General features: G+C 56.4%; 2 protein-coding genes across 4 annotated transcripts; both read right to left on the bottom strand.

Annotated features, from left to right (window-relative positions):
* Window positions 1-335: 335 nt before the first annotated feature.
* On the bottom strand, window positions 336-8,526 carry AMDHD2 (amidohydrolase domain containing 2). 3 transcript variants are annotated; one of them, XM_049903861.1, is made up of 11 exons: window positions 8,307-8,518; window positions 7,980-8,116; window positions 7,764-7,903; window positions 2,339-2,393; window positions 1,946-2,158; window positions 1,787-1,875; window positions 1,566-1,710; window positions 1,383-1,448; window positions 1,151-1,219; window positions 815-916; window positions 336-576 (listed from the first exon to the last, which is right to left on the bottom strand). In XM_049903861.1, exons 1-11 carry the CDS (start codon window positions 8,387-8,389, stop codon window positions 488-490), a joined length of 1,188 nt encoding a protein of 395 aa, XP_049759818.1. In that variant the 5' UTR covers window positions 8,390-8,518; the 3' UTR covers window positions 336-487. The 3 variants fall into 3 exon arrangements, with proteins under 3 accessions (XP_049759818.1, XP_049759816.1, XP_049759817.1); XM_049903859.1 differs by having other exon boundaries at window positions 1,383-1,490; window positions 8,307-8,516; XM_049903860.1 differs by lacking the exon at window positions 336-576 and adding an exon at window positions 583-711 and having other exon boundaries at window positions 1,383-1,490; window positions 8,307-8,526.
* Window positions 8,527-8,661: 135 nt separating this feature from the next.
* ATP6V0C (ATPase H+ transporting V0 subunit c) lies at window positions 8,662-14,618 on the bottom strand. The gene is made up of 3 exons (XM_049903862.1): window positions 14,381-14,618; window positions 9,533-9,716; window positions 8,662-9,389 (listed from the first exon to the last, which is right to left on the bottom strand). Exons 1-3 carry the CDS (start codon window positions 14,457-14,459, stop codon window positions 9,185-9,187), a joined length of 468 nt encoding a protein of 155 aa, XP_049759819.1. The 5' UTR covers window positions 14,460-14,618; the 3' UTR covers window positions 8,662-9,184.
* Window positions 14,619-16,829: the final 2,211 nt, after the last annotated feature.

Here is a 16,829-nt window from a genome sequence, read left to right as displayed (position 1 = left end):
TGAAGCTCTGAGAAAAGAACCCTCCCTCCACCTTGTCAGGCTACCTTCTGAGGCCGTGCATGCTCACTGTCCCAGGCTTCCACCCCCTTGTGCCACCCAGCATCGCTGCCAGCTTCACCCATCCCTACACTCCACCACACATCGCTTAAGCCCATGGAGTCATCCCCAAAGGGACCACCTTCTTGCAGCCGTGCAGGCCTCGGTCTCCCCTGCCTCCGCTGCTGGGGTGCAAGAAGCCCAGCAATGCTACTCCCACACCCGAGCCACACATACCTCCCCCAGGAGGTCCACCAGAGTGACAGCATAAGTAGCCAGGAGGCCTGCTTTGAATACAAGCAAGACTCGAGACAGCATGGGGTCCCTGCAGATGTACATTTATTCAAACCCCGCCTGCTCCATCATGGCCACTCACTCCAGAGACCAGATCCCTGATGACCCTGCCTGACTGCCCAGCTGGGGCCAGCATCCTCGCCGCTGTGGTCCTTGGTCACTGCCTGGCCATCTCTGCCTGCCACACCAGCTCACCCGAGATGTAGGTGGCCTGGACATGGAGAGCATCATCGAGCACCACGAAGTCTGGAGGGAGGCAGCAGTGAGGACGGGGGGCCATGTCACAGCCCCACCCCTACCACCAGCTTGTGGGGACACTGAGGCCCAGGGACGTGCTCCACGCAGGAAGCCAGACTAAGGTGGGCGGCTGGACAGGGCTGTCTGAGAATGGGGAATGGGTTAGAGCCCACTCGCCTACCCTGGCCCTGTCCCCAGGCCTCTCAGGAACTCTCCAGTCTCCTTGCAGGGCAAAGGCAGCCCTCACCTGCATCAGCACCAAAGTCCAGGGTCCCTTTGTGCTTCTCCAGCCCCAGCAGCTGGGCGGGGTGCAGGGATGCAGACTCCAGGGCCGACTCCACACTGCAGCCTGCACACGGACACAGGTCAGTGACGACCCTGGCTCCAGCAGGCTCTGCCATGGCCCCTCACCCATGCACACCCCAGAGCTCCTAGCTCGAAGCCCAAGGCTGACCAGGGCCCACTCTCCCCCACCCGAGAATGCCACTCAGACCTGCTTTTCCCAGGCCCTCCCCCTACTGCAAAGACCCTTTCCTCACTGACAAACCGCTCTCTGGGTCCAAAGGCCCCCAGCCTCACTGACCTGTGGTCTGCAGGAAGTGCCGCACACAGACATCCATGGGGGCGATGCTGCCGCAGAGCGTCTTGGTGCCTGGAGAGCAGAGAGGGTGGTGCTTGGGGACACAGGGCTGCCTGACACACTGGCGGGGTAGGGCGTGGGGGAGACCCAGTAGGCTGGCAGGAGCCCTGGGTTCTTGCCTCCCACCCTGAGGGGCTGTTCTCATGGTTGGCAGACAGGAGGCAGGGACACTCACCTGCCACATAGGCTGATAGCCCGTCCACCTCCACCACCTGCTGCCCCAGCGTGTGACGACCATTGCCTAGGCCCAGGGCAGGGATAGCATCAGTGACTAGCACCAGCCCTGAGGGAGAAAGGAGCATGAGGACCTGCAGGCAGGTCCCCAGCCTACCATCAACCACCCTGCCCCACCACTTACCCTGGGGGTGGGCCCGGTGGGCGATGCGCAGGGCTGCTGGGTTGGTATGGATGCCGTCTGCAATCATCCCATAGAAAATGTGGCGGCCTGGGGGCACCTGGTCACTGGTCAGGAGCCCCACAATGCCCGGGTCGCGGTGGTGGAACTGGGCAGAAGGAAGCAACAGCTGAATACATGCAGGCCCCAAGCCCCCACCTGCCCGGGCACAGGGCAATACTCACAGGCAGCATGGCATTGAAGAGGTGAGTGATGAAGGTGGCCCCGCTCTGCATCGCGTCCTCGGCCGTTCGCAGGTCTGCCACTGAGTGCCCTGTGCAGGGGACAGGATCAGATCCTGTGCAGGCCCAGCCCTGCATCCACCCTGCGGACAGCCCCCTCACCAAGTGACACGCGGATACCACGGGCTGTCAGCTCCTGGATCACCTCGTGACTGCGGCCCAGCTCGGGGGCCAGTGTCAAGATGCAGACGTTGTCCAGGGACCCATAGGTGGCTAGCACATCATGAAAGGCGTTGGCCTCAAAGGAGCGGACGTAGGCCTCAGGGTGAGCGCCCCGCTTCTGCCGGCTGATGAATGGACCCTCCAGATGCACCCCTGGGAGGAAGGCGAGGGAGCAGCTCTAGCAGGCAGCCCCACCCCACAGGCCCTGCCTGGGCCCCTCTCACCTGCCCTCCCTCCCTGGTGGTGGGGCATCTGGAAGGAGAGGGGCTGCCAACAGGTTCCCCCCTCTTGGAGTCTCACAAGGCTGGGTGGGGGAAGGGGCCAGCTACTTACCGATGACTCCTGCCCCATGGGGGCCACCTCTCTTCACAGGGATCTGAGGAAGGACCTGGGGGGAACCAGCTGTTAAAGCCCTGCACACACAGCCCAGCACCCTGAGGTCACAGCCCAGCCAAGGTCAGAGCTCTGAGCCCAGCCCCAAGCTCAAGCCCAGTCCAGAGTCCAAAGCTAATGGCAGCGCCTAGCCCAGTCCCTGCTGGCCCTCCCTCAGGTCATCAGAAGAGGGCTGAAGCCCCACCAGGGTCCAGACAAGCCAGGTCCACCAGGCATCTTGGGCAGGTCTCTAGAACGAAGGGCCACAACAAACAAGAAGACAAAGCAACTGGGGGAGAAAGCAGAAACCAAAGGAGAGTGACATATCTTATATCCATGAGATAACAACAAGGTATTAAAAAACAGGAACAGTCAGGGAAAAAACCCAGGGAAGAGCTGGAAGATAAAAACTGAGGAAACATCCAGAAAGCAGTCAAAAAGAGAAAAAAAAAAGGACCAGTCCATCCAGGAGGTCCAGCAGTAAACTAGCAGGACTTTCAAAAAAAATACAACAGAGAAACGGAAGTGGGGAAAAAAAATCATCAATAATTCAAGAAAAACAAAAAAAAAATGATAATAAAAAAATAAAACATAGCAAAACCCTGAGTTTCTAGATAGGCAGGGCCTGCCAACACAATGGGTGAAAAGAGACACCCTCTGGCTCCCCTCTCCCCACATCCTCCTGAGGGCTCAGAACACAGCAACAAAGAAAGGACCCCAGAAGTCTCCAGGGAGAAGAAACAGGCCACACACAAGTGATGCAATGTCAGATGGCTTCAGATTTCTCATCAACAATTCCAGAAATTAAAAGGCAACACAGCAAAGTCTTTAAAGTTTTTCCAATTTAAGGAAAGAAAATGCCTTCCAACAGAACTCTATCCCAGCAAAACAACCAATTAAGAGAACAAAGGCATTTTCAAAAGATTTACCTCCCGTGACCCCTTTCTGTGGAAGCTACTGGATGTGCTCTGCCAAAATGAAAGCATAAAACAGGAGAGAGGAAGGCACCGGACACCAGACACAGGCAACAGAGCAGGAAGAGGCCAGGAGGCTCTCTCTCCTGGATAGGGAAGGGAGTTTCCAGGACAGTCTGGCCTGGTAGGGCTGGCAGCCAGTACTGAAGAGAACAGGTCTCAAAGGCTCCACAAGAAGAGGAAAACGACGGCACCATTGAAGAAGAGAGTGAGAAAATTGGCGGAAAGCCTGGAGCAGACCAGAAGACCTAGTTGGTACCCAGCTACCGGTACCAACAGTTCTGATCAGGGCCACAACATATAGAACGAGAGAAAAATGCAGAACAAAACTCAAATTCTTAAAAAGTCCAGACTTACTGGACCAGGTGAGACTAGAGTACTCCCTGAGACGATTGCCTTGAGATATTCTTTAAACCCTGAACCCGAACCGAAACCATCCCAAGGTCACCTTTTGACGAAATAACAGATGGGCACACAAAATAAAGGATATTATTGGGGAGTACAGTGCTCCATTAAAAAAAACATCTATGTGAGACCAAAAGGTCAACAATTCTAAAGCTAAGATGTAAAGACAGGGGAGCAGGGAAACTAGAGCACTGGAACAACCAGAACACAGAAAGAATGCTGACACATTGTGAAAAACATATCTAATGTCACTGAACAATCTGCATAGAAATTGTCAAAGAGGAATCTAATCTGCTGGGTAAACTTTCACTGAAAACGTTGTTAAAAAAGAAAGCAAGCCTGGAGCAAAGGCAGTAGCTACAAAACGAGGAAAGCAAGGAGTATTAACTCCAAGGACAGCAGGTTGGCAGGTAAGGAAAAGTAAGCAGGGTGCATGGCAGGGTAAGCCTGAGGTCCACGCACACAGTCCTGACAGCTGAGCATGGCGGAGGATGGGGTTTAAGTTTTTCCAGAATTGAAGCAAAGGGCATGAGAGGGGGCTCGAGAGACTGAAAACAGGGCTACAGCTAATCTTTCTTGGTAGGGAACAAACAGATATTACCCTACCTGTGATTTACAAATAAGGAGGAAAATTCCAAAAGAATCAGCTGGAGATGGAAATGGTTGTCCCTATTGTGGAAAAACCAAAACATCGCATCATATGCATGTGAAAGCTGGACAACAAATAAGGAAGACCAAAGAAGAACTGACGCCTTTGCATTGTGGTGTTGGCGAAAAATACTGAATATACCATGGACTGCCAAAAGAACGAACAAATCTGTCTTAGGAGAAGTACAGCCAGAATGCTCCTTAGAACCAGGGATGGCGAGACTGCATCTTAAATATTTTGGACATGTTGTCAGGAGGGATCAGTCCCTGGAGGACATCATGCTTGGCAGAGTACAGGCTCAGTGGAAAAGAGGAAGACCCTCAACGAGGTGGATTGACACAGTGGCTGCAGCAATGAACTCAAGCATAACAACGATTGTAAGGATGGCTCAGGACCGGGCAATCTTTCATTCTGTTGTGCATAGGATCGCTATGAGCCGGAACCGACTCAACAGCATCTAAGAACAACAACACAGTGGAAAACCAAATCTGCTACCATCAAGTCAAGTAGAACTTACCCCACAGTGTTTCAAAGAAGCAGCTAGTGGATTTGAACTGTTGACCTTCTGGATAACAGCTGAGGTCTTAACCACTACACCGCCAGGGCTCCACAACAATGGGTTTGGTTTTTTTGGTTTAGGGTGGAAAACTGGCAGGGCCAAAGGGTTGCTGTTTTTCCTAATAAGACTGGGTATGTGCTTGAGCATAAGGTCACTAGAAATCAACAACAAAAAGACAATAGCTGAGTTTTTAGAGAATTGAGTTTTTGAAGACAACGCAAAAGAGAAAAGAATGAACCGTAACCTGGAGGCGAAGAAAATGAGTCACTTTCAAGGTAGGGAGGCAACTTGGCTGCTAACCAAAACAAGGGCAGTGTGAATGCACCAGCTGCTCCTTGGAAACCTTATGGGGCAATTCTACTCTGTTCTATAGAGTTGCCATGAGCTTGAATTGACTTGATGACTTCAAGGCAGGTGTCCTTGCCACGGAGTCAATTCTGACTCATAAGGACCCTATAGCACGGAGTAGAAGTGATCTGTAGGATTTCCAAGGTTGTAATCTTTATGGAAGCAGACTGTCACATCTTTCTCCCGCAGGGCGGGTGATGGGTTCAAACCACCACCTTTCGGTTAGCACCCAGGAATGTAACCACTGCACCATCAGGGCTCCTTTCAGGGCAAGTAAGCAGCTGTAAAGTGTACAGAGCATGTGGAGCCTGACTGCCACCCTTAGGAGACGCTTGGCACTGGTTCAAGAGACGGCAGACCCAAAGCAGGGAACAGATACAATCAGGTCTTTGTTCTGGGAACAAAGGGCACAGCTGGAAGAGATACCACAAACATGAAGGTGGTTGCAATAGACCAGAGCGTGACAAGTGACATGGGCAACTGCTGGGCACCTGGCAATGCAATGCCACCCAGTATGAATGGGCCTCCAAAGGAAGGTAGGGGGAATACCCAAGTGAATGGCCCTCTAATTTCTAAGCTGAAACTGGTATTAAGTGCTCCATAGCCAAAGCCCTCCACAATCTCTTCCATAATCAGGTCCTCTCTGCCTCCCAAGCCTTCATCCTGTAAGCACTTATCCAGGGTTTACAAAGTGCCTGGACTGTGATGGGTGCTGGAAAGAAAACTTCAAGTTAAGTCCTTCTTGAAAGAAGTTCCTTAAGTCTGTATCAGGGATATCAGATGTGGTGCTATTGGCACGTGATGGCCCTAGGTTTGGCCAACAGAGCACAACAAAGGCATTCCCAGCAGATGGCTTGGGGGCTGGAGAGAGAAAGTGCCAGAATGTGCCTGGGAGGGATGCTAAGGAGGTAAAAGGTAAAAGGGGTAGAGAGGGGGAGGGCGTGCAGACTCCTGCACTTGGCAAGGTCACCTGCAAGGGCCAGTCCCAAGGTTCAGTTGTGCTGCCTAGTGGGAGACAGCATATCTCCCCAAGTTACCGGCAGAGTGCACCATGGGCTATCAACCAGGACAGAACACGCCTGGTGAGGCGCTGGCTTGCAGCAGGAAGATAAGTTTGGTTTTTGGCATTTTGACATTGTTGTGAGAGAGCCGAAGAAATTCCCAGAAAATAATCCACAGCTGATATTAACTAAGTGCTTAATATGTACCAAGCGCAGCGCACCATACAACCCTAAGAGATGGATGCTACAATTACTCTCATTCCTAATTGAGAGAAAGGGTTTGAGGAAACTAAAGTTCAGAATGAAGTAAGGGCTCGTCCTAAGTCTCACAGATGTTGGTGAAATTGGAAGGCCAGGACCAAACAAACCCAGGAAGCTGGAACTCAGAGCCCACCCTTGACCCACTATAGTTTCCTTCTCTTGCTCCACACACCCAAAAGGGAAGTGTGTGTGTGAGACAAAGACAGACAGACAGACAGAGATAGAGAGGAGACAGCGGACCAGCAAAATGAAATATGGTGACGCTGGAATGGATCCTGTACTGGTGTTAACACATAAGAACAACAGGCAAAACTAAATAATACAGTAAAACCCGTGAAAGCCAGAACCCGGTCAGAAAAAAAAACTCAAATAATTTCCACTACAACAAGCAAATAAAAGTGGTAAGACTGCACCATCCTGTTAAAGACAGAAAACTTTCAAGACCCAGAAAAACAAAGCAGTCCCCAGGAATTTTGGCTCTCACAAGTTTCACTCTAGTATTTTAACAGTTAGCTTCCTAAACTTAGTAACTGTGTTGATTATTTATGTGACTAGCCATCTTTTAAAACAAAGTATTAAAGAATAAAGAAGCAAGATACAACCAACGGACTCACAAATAGCCCAGAGAAAAATAACATACATATGAACAGAAATATTAAATGATAAAACATGGCAGACTTAAAACTAGAGACCCTTAAAGATGGGGGACAAGGAGTCCTGGAACTTGCAGGTGGAAAGGAAAGGTGGGGAAACCAGCCCCAGGAACACCCTGTGGAGAGACAGTGAAGCTTTCTGTAAGATGTGTGCCACCACATACCAAAGACAAATTAGGGAGGCTGAGCCTGTGAAGTAACTCTTGGATGTGGCAATCAGAGGCCCTGGTGACCTTGGTCAAGGTGGCAGTTTCTGGAGCCCGAAAGCAGCCAGAGTGCAGGGTGGGGAGGGTGTGTGGCAGGTTTGAGCACGGAGACAGCAAACATGCGGTGGACTATGCACAGCTGCAGGGGCAGCCAGGGAACCTGAGGGTCGCAGGGGCAGGATGCCAGGCCAGGCAGAGGGCTGGCAGCAGGTGAGGCCAGACACTGAAGCCAAGCATCCTGCTGGGAGGTGGGAGAGGATGAGGTTCGTCGGAAGTTAAGGAGCTGCCTCCTGGGGCACCCTTCCTCCAGGCCCTGGAGCCGGACCTCACCTTATGATAAACCTCGGGCGGGGAGGTGACCAGCGTGGGACAGAAGGCCGTGACTCCGTGTGACAGTATTTTCCTGGCCACCAGGGCGACCCCTGAACCCACGTCCTCGGTGGCCTGAGAGAAGTCAACGCCAAATCCGCCTGCGGCCACAGAAAACAAGGTCGCGCGGTGCTCTGGGACCCCTGCCCCCGCCCCCAGGCCCCCCGCGGGCCGCACCGTTGATCTGCACGTCGATGAAGCCTGGCGCCAGTATGCAGCCTCCGCAGTCCTTCTGCTTGTCGGCCAAGCGCCGCTCGTCAAAGAACAGCTTCTCCGGATCCAGAACGCGGCCCTCACGAACCCACAGGTCCTCCCTGCCACCGAGCGGCCGGATCTCGGATCGCTCGCTGGGGAGTCCTCTGCCCCGCACTCTACCCCAGGCCCTCAAGCTGTCCCAGCGCCGGGGCGCGTCCTACATCTCGCGCAACCTCGCAGCCCCCGCTCGGCCTCTACACCCCGCCCCGTCTCGCGTCCCTGGCCGGCCCCCGCACTCCGCAGCCCCACCTGAGCAGCGTCCCGCCTCGCAGGAGTCGGCAGTTGGTGAACTGGAGGACCGAGGCCCGCGCCGCGCCCTGCCCGCGGCGCATCGTGAGCCAAGCCGCCTGCAGCTCCGCCGAGTCCAAATCCCGCGCCCGGCCAAGCCCAGAGCGGGCGGTGCCACGTAGCCCTCAGCTGACTGAGGCAACGCGCCACGTGACCGCCGCGGCCATGTGACCCAGCCATCCACGTGACCGAGTGCAGCGCTCTGCGCTGGTCAAATCCCGCCCCGGTGCCCCCAGCGGCGGCATACCCGCTGCAGTCTGGCGCCACCAGAGCCCCGGGTGCAGCATGGGCCCATAGAAACGGCGCGGACACGGGATCCTGTAACATCCGAGAACTTTATTGGACACAGGTTGCGCTGGGCCCGTGGGCCCAGCACCCTGCCCTCCTCGGGCCGCGCGAGGAGAGGGAGGTGTTACATCCACGGAAGTCTCAGCGTACCGGAACCCCACAACGGAACACGCTACCTAAGATTACTATAGAATGGGAGACGGGGGCTGCTCCACAGACGTTATGGACAGGTCAAATTTTTTATAAATAAACATCCAGTGAAGAGAAAAATTACAAGTCTAATTCATCCTTATACACTCTGGGGGCACCCAGGGCCTGCTCCTCATTGGTAAGGGGCCTGGGTGGGAAAGGAGTGGGCCCAGATGTCCACCGCACGGGGCGGGGGCCGGGGGCAAGGCGGGCAACAGACAGTGGGCACTAGACACTGCGCATTTACAAGACCAACTACTGAGGGGTCTGCGGCCCCGTGCGTGTGTGTCAGGCTGTTCATCCTGGAATGAGGAGGGGGGTGATCTTTACATTGTATTCTGTGGCTGCTGGGTGCAGAGGGGCTACTTCGTAGAGAGGATGAGGGCAACGATGAGGCCGTAGAGGCCAAGCACCTCTGCGAAGATGAGAATCAGGATCATGCCCACAAATAGCCGGGGCTGCTGGGCAGTGCCCCGGACACCAGCATCCCCCACGATGCCAATGGCAAAGCCAGCTGCCAGCCCACTGAGGCCCACGCTCAGGCCTGCACCCAGCTGAAGGAAACTCCTGGGGAGAGAGACACAGGATTGACATTAGCAGCCAGGCACTGTCTCCCCCCATCCCATACATTCACAGAGTCCCCCCAGCCCTGTGGAGTGCCTGATAAGGATGGGGGAGGGCATGGCACCAGCAGGCTGCCTGGCACTCACTTGTAGAGGGTGATGTTGTCATTCAGGGAGTTGGCGATGAGGACAGCCACCACTAGGCCGTAAATGGCGATGATGCCAGCCATGACCACTGGGATGATGGACTTCATGATCAGCTCCGGCCGCATGACCGACATGGCCGCGATGCCTGTGCCACTCTTAGCCGTGCCATAGGCGGCACCCAGGGCTGTGGGAGGGAGGCGAAGTAAGCCCAGGGCAGGGGAGGCCACCTGAGGCCAGCACCCTGGGGGACAGCTCTGACACAGCTTTGAGGGCCACCCCAAGTTATCACACGCAATGTGAGGTGGCACTGAGCAGAACAGCCTGGCCAGGGCAGGAGAGGCCTCTTGGGAGGAACAGCTGTGCCTTTCCTCTGGTGAGGCCCTTCCCACTGTCTGGGGAATCTGAGGCTCCAGCTCTGCCAGGAAGCCCCACTCCCCAGCACACCCCGAAGCCTGCTGCTCTTAAGGAGCCTTGGCTGCAGCTGCCTGCAACCAAAAGGTAGAGCTAGAACAGGTCAGGGTGCCCAGTGATTGTCGGGGGTTGGGGAGGGGGCAAGCTGACAGGCCACTTGGGGCCCAGAAACCCTGGAGTCCCAGGCACCTAAGTCAGAAAAGACCCAGAAAGCATCTCAGCAGCCCATGTACCAAGCCAGGCCAGCCCTCGGGGCTATCTACCAGAGACACCATGCTGGAAGAGCCACCCAAGGTCACAGGGCCAGGAGAGGCTGAACTGGCAGGTGCAGTTCTCTCAGGCCACTGCTCCACTTGCCCATGTGAGGGTCAGGGCCTGTGGTACCTAGCTGGGTGCGCTGCTCAAAGAGCTGCTTCCAGCTCCCCTAGCCAAACAGCAGGCCCTCAGCAGCCCAGAGAATCTTTTCTCAATCATGGGGAGGGTCAAGGACAAGACGTGGGCTCTGCTCGGGCACCCATCACCCAGCCAGGATCACATGATAAGGCCACCCTGTGGGCACCACAGCCTCCAGTTCACCAGGCCTAACTCAGAGGCCACTGCCTGAGGCCTCCCACAGCACAGAAGGGACTCCAGAGGACCTGTCTCCTCTAAAGGTGTCCCTCCTCCTCCTCCCCCAAACTCTCTCCATGAAAGCTACGGTAGTGTTGGAACAGAACAATGGAGATCCATGGGGGACCAGCCAGCTGCCACCTGCCCTCCAGAGTGACCTGAGGAGTCTGGTGGGAGCAGGCTGCACTGGTTGCCCCACCTCGGCCCACATTATCCTAGTGGAGCACTGAGGGGCCAGTAATGGGCCTGCTCCACAGAGGATGACCTAGGTCAGGGGTTGCAGTTGTTGTTAGAGGCCATCGAGTTGGTTCTTATTCATAGCAACCCTGTGTACAAGGGAAGAAAACACTGCTCGGTCCTTCACCACCCTCACAATTGTTGCTATGTTTGAGCCCACTGTTGTTACCACTGTGTCAATCCATCTCACTGAGGGTCTTCTTTTTTACTGGCCCTCTAACTCTACCAAGTATCATGTCCTCTTCCAGGGACTGGTCCCTTCAGACATGTCCAAAGTAGGTGAGATGAAATCTCACCATTCTCGCTTCTAAGGAGCATTCTGGCTGTAGTTCTTCCAAGACAGATTAGCCCATTCTTTTCGCATTCCACAGTATAGTCAATATTCTTCACCAATACCATAATTCAAAGGCATCATTAATTCTTGTATCTTCCTCATTCACTGCCCAGCTTTTCACATGCATACAAGGAGACTGAAAACACCATGGCTTGGGTCAGGTGCACCTGAGTCCTTGAAGTGATGTGTTTACTTCTTAACACTTTAAAGAGGTGTTTTGCAGCACATATGCCTACTGCAGTATGTCGTTTGATTTCCTGACTGCTGCTTCTATGGGCATTGAGGTGGCAGAGGCCCGGCCATTCCTGTGCATGTTCTACTCATCAATTTGGTCCAAGAGATGACCACTCTGCCCAGAGAGATCTCCACCTTCACAGGACTCTTGTGCACTAAGTGCAGCAGCCTCTTCTGAGATAGGACAGGCAGGGGCTCTGGGGAAAGGTTTTGTGGAGGCGGTGATGCCACATGGAGCTGCGGAGGTGTGTGGGGGATCACAGAAAGATGGGGCAAAGTAAGAGCTCCACACAGTGCGGAGACACCAAACAAGATGGGTGGGGAAGGCTGGAGGGCACCGTCTGAGGTGTGGACGATGCCACGCCTGGACATCAGCATCCTCCACCCAGACTGGGGGCCCACCTTCAGGAGGCCTTGCCTGCAACTCTCCTGCCACCAAATGTATCTTTGGGCTCCCCACGGACCCAGCTGCCACTGGGAGACTGAATACCAGGAACAGAACGCACCCGATGCAGAAGTGCGAGCCCTTCACTACTAGGGCAGTGGGGAGATCATGAGTCTTGGAAGAGGAGGGAGCAACAAGAGGAACAAAGGGAAGAGACCGCAGGACCATCAACCATCAAGAAGCAGAGCAACAGATGAAAGCCGCTCATCCCAGGCAGAGGCAGGTCTCCAAGAAGGCCCAGCCTGCCACCCCGGGGTTTGGGAAGGCACATCTTCCAGCACCTCCAGACAGAGGGGACAAGCCAGCAGGCAGTTCCTGGAATGTACCCACCACCCACAGGGTGCCACCAGCAGGGAGGAAGTCAAAAATACGGAAAAGGAGCAACAGACGTTTTGTGGAAGGAGTGATGAAGAAACAAATGCCAGCATTTCTGTCACTGTCAAGAGAAAAGGGGAAGCTGGAATGTGAGTGGGAGTGGGGCCTGAAGACAGGTTCAGACCGCAATTGGTTTTAAGAGGACGACCAACCAGGACAAGTGCTAGGCAAGCCAAGAGCTGCTGAGGCCGGGGTGCGGTAAAGAGCTAGGGTCAGCCTGGGTGCAACACCAAGGCCTCGGACAGAGGGACCTGATCAGGGAGAGACCCTGAGAAGTGAGTGCAGTAGAAAAAGGCCACCCCTGGAAAAGGGCTACATTTAGAGGCAAAATGAAGTCAGGAGCTGACTCAATTGGCTCAGTAAGAAGGTGGCTCTTGTGCGTAGGGGAGCAGGGCTGAAAGCAGACAGAGAGGAGCCAGCATGGAGGCCCACAGGAGTGGACAGGACCCAGTGCCCAGGAGCCAGGGTTAAGCAGTAAAGCCCTGGGCCAGTGGTGGCCTGTTCTGGCCTCATCTATAAGCACCTTGCGGATTTCTGGATGAAGGGAAGGGAAGCGCTGGTGGGGGGAGGCAGGAAAATTGTGCAGGAAAGGGCTTGGGGAACAAGCAGAGAAAACTAGAATGCTCCAGTTCCATGAGGCAGGGATCTTTTTGCTCGCTGACATCTCCCCAGTGCCCGGCACAGTAGGAACTACAGCCACACATGACAACCCACAGGTAGCCAGGCAGACCAGAATGCTGGGAAAGATTCTTGCCACAAAGAGCAGAAAAGGCTGGTGGAGAAGATTCAAAGGAGCTCCAGAGCAGGAGGCACCCCCAAGCTGTGAAAAGAGCAGGCTAGCCTGGAAGAGAAGGGGAAGTCCTGACCATTTCTCCCACCACAGATGACCCCCTACTGGTGCATGATGGGGAAGGCAGGGCTCACTCAGCAGCATGTGACCAGCAGGCAAGCCCAGACAGGGGCACCCAGAAAGCAGAGTCCCCAAGCCCCCACCCCCAAGTGTTTACAGTCAGCAGACACTGTGTTTGGAGTTCAAACCCTCCCCATACGTGCTCTGGAGGGGAGCCTCCCCAGTCCACAGGTAAGGTGGGGCAGGGTGGGGTCATCAGAGCCCAAAACCACACCTACCTGAGGTAGCTCAGACCAGGTCGGACCAGTCCCTGGGGGATGCGGCCAGGCTGGTACTTGCTTTCCTGGATCCAGCATTCCCACTCCTGGCCCAAGCACCTTCCTCCCAGGTAGGCCGATTCTCACTGGACTTGATACCCCAGGACTGCCAAGAGCCAATCCCACTCTAGGGAGACCCAACTGTCACCTCAGGAATAGGGGGCCATCAAGAACCCAGGAGGTCCCCTCCCCCACACCCAGGGCAGCCCCTCCCAATTTCAGGACGAGAAAAAAGGTCATTCATTCATCAGGGCCAGAATTAAAAGACTCCCTCCCAAGAAACAAAGACCTAATCCTGTAAATGGGGACACCTCAAGGCATAGACCCTCAGAGTGCCTCCACACGGCAGAGCCTCAGCCTGTCTAACCCCCCATCTTCCACAAACTGACAGTGCCACCCCCCTCCGCCCCTCGGTCCTTCCGACTCTCAGGACCAAGCCCTCGGCACAGCTTTCCCAACCAGCCCACACAACTGACGACCCTACTGGGAAACCGCAGCAAACCCTAACCGGAAGCACCTGTCCCTGTCGAGGCCGGGCCGCGGCCAATGCTAAAGGCCTGAGTCTCTGCAGTGACAAGGCTCCCTCGGCCCGATCCCCCCCGCCGCCCACAGACAAGGCGGCCCCGCGTCGGGGGAGCCTGCGGAGATGTGATGTCACACCCGCCCGCAATATTGGGGGGGAGGCCGGGTGCGGAGCAGGCGCAGGCCCGCGCATCGCCCCCCGCACCCCCAACCCAGCCTCCCGCTCGCCTTCCCGGCTAAGATGGCAGCGGTGGCGCCGTTGCCCCACCCCCGCACAGACTCGAACGGCTGGCAGGGGCTGCCCGGCCCAGGAGCTCTCGAACCCCCGGACCCCAGGCTGTCCCTGCAGCCCACCGGCCCGGATCCCCCGCCCGTAGTCACTTGTGGCTCCAGGCACCCCCAACAGCTCCGAATTGCATCAGTGACGTCACAGGCCGAACCCCGCGGACTGCGGCCAAAAGCCCCGCGCACTCCGGCACTCCCCGCCCGCGGTCCCTCCTGCCGCGGCGCTCACCGCTGAAGACCATGGCGGCCGAGGCGCCCATGACGGCGAAAAAGGAGGCGTACTCGGGGCCAGCCGCGGTCTCGGACATGTCTGCGGGTGGGTGGCGAGCTCAGCGGGCCAAGGCGGGGGAGACTCGGCAGGGCCCCGGGCGGCGGGCGGGCGGGAACTGAGGAAAGGGGACCAGCGGCGGCAAAGGCGATCCCGCCCGTCAGCTGCTGCGCTCTAAATACCAGCACCGCAGAGCAAAATGGCGTCCGCGTCCACGTCACATGACTGGCGCCCCGCCCCTGCGGGCCGCACCACCTCACGCCGGCAGGGGAGATGCGTCCCGGCGACGCCCGGGCCGCTCGCGGACCGCCCATCGCCCCACCGGCCCGGGCTCCCTGGCCACTCCCCGCCTCGGCTTCCGGGGCGCGTTGCCGGGTGCTGCCGGCCTCTCGGACCCCTCAGCGTTGGACCCGTCCGACCCCCGGGCGGGGCAGAGAGGTGGAGCGTATATTAACATACAGGGCGTGGCTTTACGGTCCCGCCTCCTCTGCGGGCTGCGCGGCGCCGACCGCTTTTAGGTCTGAGATTTACTTCTCCTTGGCGTTCCCTGCGCAGAGGGTTTTTCACCGCCTGGCCTTTCTTCCGTATCTCTCACTGACTGAGCACCAGCGTAGTCTAGACCCTGTGGGCGTTGGATCGGGCCAGGCCGGACCACAGTCTTCTCAAAGCAGACAAAGCTGGAATGCCGAGTCCCGGGCTCAAGCCTGCTTTGCTCCGGAGCCCAGGAGAGCCCCCATCCCACCTATGAGGTCAAGACCTCCAGCTGCAGACCTGTGTGTCTCTCGGTCGTCCCTGCAATCACCAGACAGGCACTGTGGGTCCTCGCCAGTCCCCTCCAGGGTGAGACCTATCAGCTCTGACCCTCCATTTGGTGATTTTACCCTTCGCTTCTGATGAAAAAGAGCTCCCTTCTCGGCATCTGTCCCCTCCCCTGCGTCAGGGACCCAGATCAGTTGGGCGGGGGGCAGGAGCCCCTCAAGATGGAGGCATGACTAGTTTGAAGCCCTGCCAGTTTTGTGGCCTGTCTTGGGGCCCCCATCCTGTCCCCACCCCTGCAGGGCTGCCTTTATCCCCGAGCCTTTATCCTCTGTCCCGGGCTGGCACTGCCCGATACCCCCCATGCAACGGGTCCCATGCCTTATCTCCACTTCTCAGCTCCTCAGGCTTCCTTTAACCTTTTGTATTCACCTCCACCGGCCCCTTCAGGAGCCCTGGCAGTGGCTGGGTCTCCCCTCTACCCCCAAGCCCTCATCCCTGTGTTAAAGCATTTCCTTGTGCCTACTGTAATCAACTCCTTCCACGTGGGTGGCAGGGTCACCTTCCTTGATCTGGGCCTCTCTCTGCTGGACTCTCAGCTCCTCCTTCCACACAGGAACCTCCCTCTGCCCTCCAACCTCCCAGCTAAGCTGGATCTGGCACCCTCTGAACCTGCAGGCCCTAAAAGTCCCACATCTGTCCTGCTTCCAGAAAGGAGACAGCAGCTACCCCTAGAAGTCCTCTCTGCCTCCCTCTGCCCCCCTTTCTTGCCTCCCACTGAGGCTTCTTGAGAGAGGACTTTTCCCACAGTGCCCCTAATTCCTCATTACCCTGCCCTCCCTGGTTCCTTGTCCTTGTGAAGGTCACTGGTGACCACCATTTCTCTAGATGGAAGAACATTTGTCAGGCTTCGCAGCACCCTCTCCTCTCTCCTGCACCCCTCCTATAGCTCATCCGTCAGACCACTGCTTCCTAGAGTCACAAGGGGGGAGCAGAGCTGGGCCCTGTCGAGTAACCCCAGCTTTGCTGCAGGTCCGAGGCTCTCCCAGGGCTGCCCTTCCCCTGAGCGGTCATGGCCTCACCTTCGTGTCATCCTCCATCTACACTGACCAATCCTTCAGCTGCACCTTTCTAGCCCTGATCTCCCTCCAAGGGCCTACCCAAGGCCAGACCCCATAACTCCAGGCACTTAGGATACAGGGCTATTGGAGCCTCAGACAGGGCTGGGGCTGGGTGGGGGCTGGGAGGCTGCCTGGAGAGGGTGGCTCATGAATTGCACCTTGCTGGAGGGGAGGGTTTGGGCCAAAGGAAGGAGGAGCAGGGTGGCCCACCTACAGGGACAAGCGATTGCAGGTGCAGAGGCCAGAAGTGCACAGAGGCCTGGATTGGCAGCAGAGCAGGGAGACAGTCCCCTCAGGGATCAGCAGGTAGTCCGCTTTGCTCACTGCTGGCTGTGTGTTCTCCCACTTCCAGCTGTGGCTCGGGGGTGAGAGGTCACACTGGGTCTCTGCTGGGGCTTGGAACACCTCAAACCAGCATGTCTCAAACTCTGCTAGCCCCTGCCCCCGTGGCCACCAGAGGTCTCCAGCCTGCCACCTGACCTAGGGATTTGCTGGCCTCCACAATTGCACAAGCCATTTCCTTGAAGTAATTT

Source organism: Elephas maximus, chromosome 12, assembly GCF_024166365.1.
Source record: "Elephas maximus indicus isolate mEleMax1 chromosome 12, mEleMax1 primary haplotype, whole genome shotgun sequence".
NCBI classification, from domain to species: domain Eukaryota; kingdom Metazoa; phylum Chordata; class Mammalia; order Proboscidea; family Elephantidae; genus Elephas; species Elephas maximus.
This window is presented reverse-complemented; position numbering and strand designations above follow the sequence as displayed.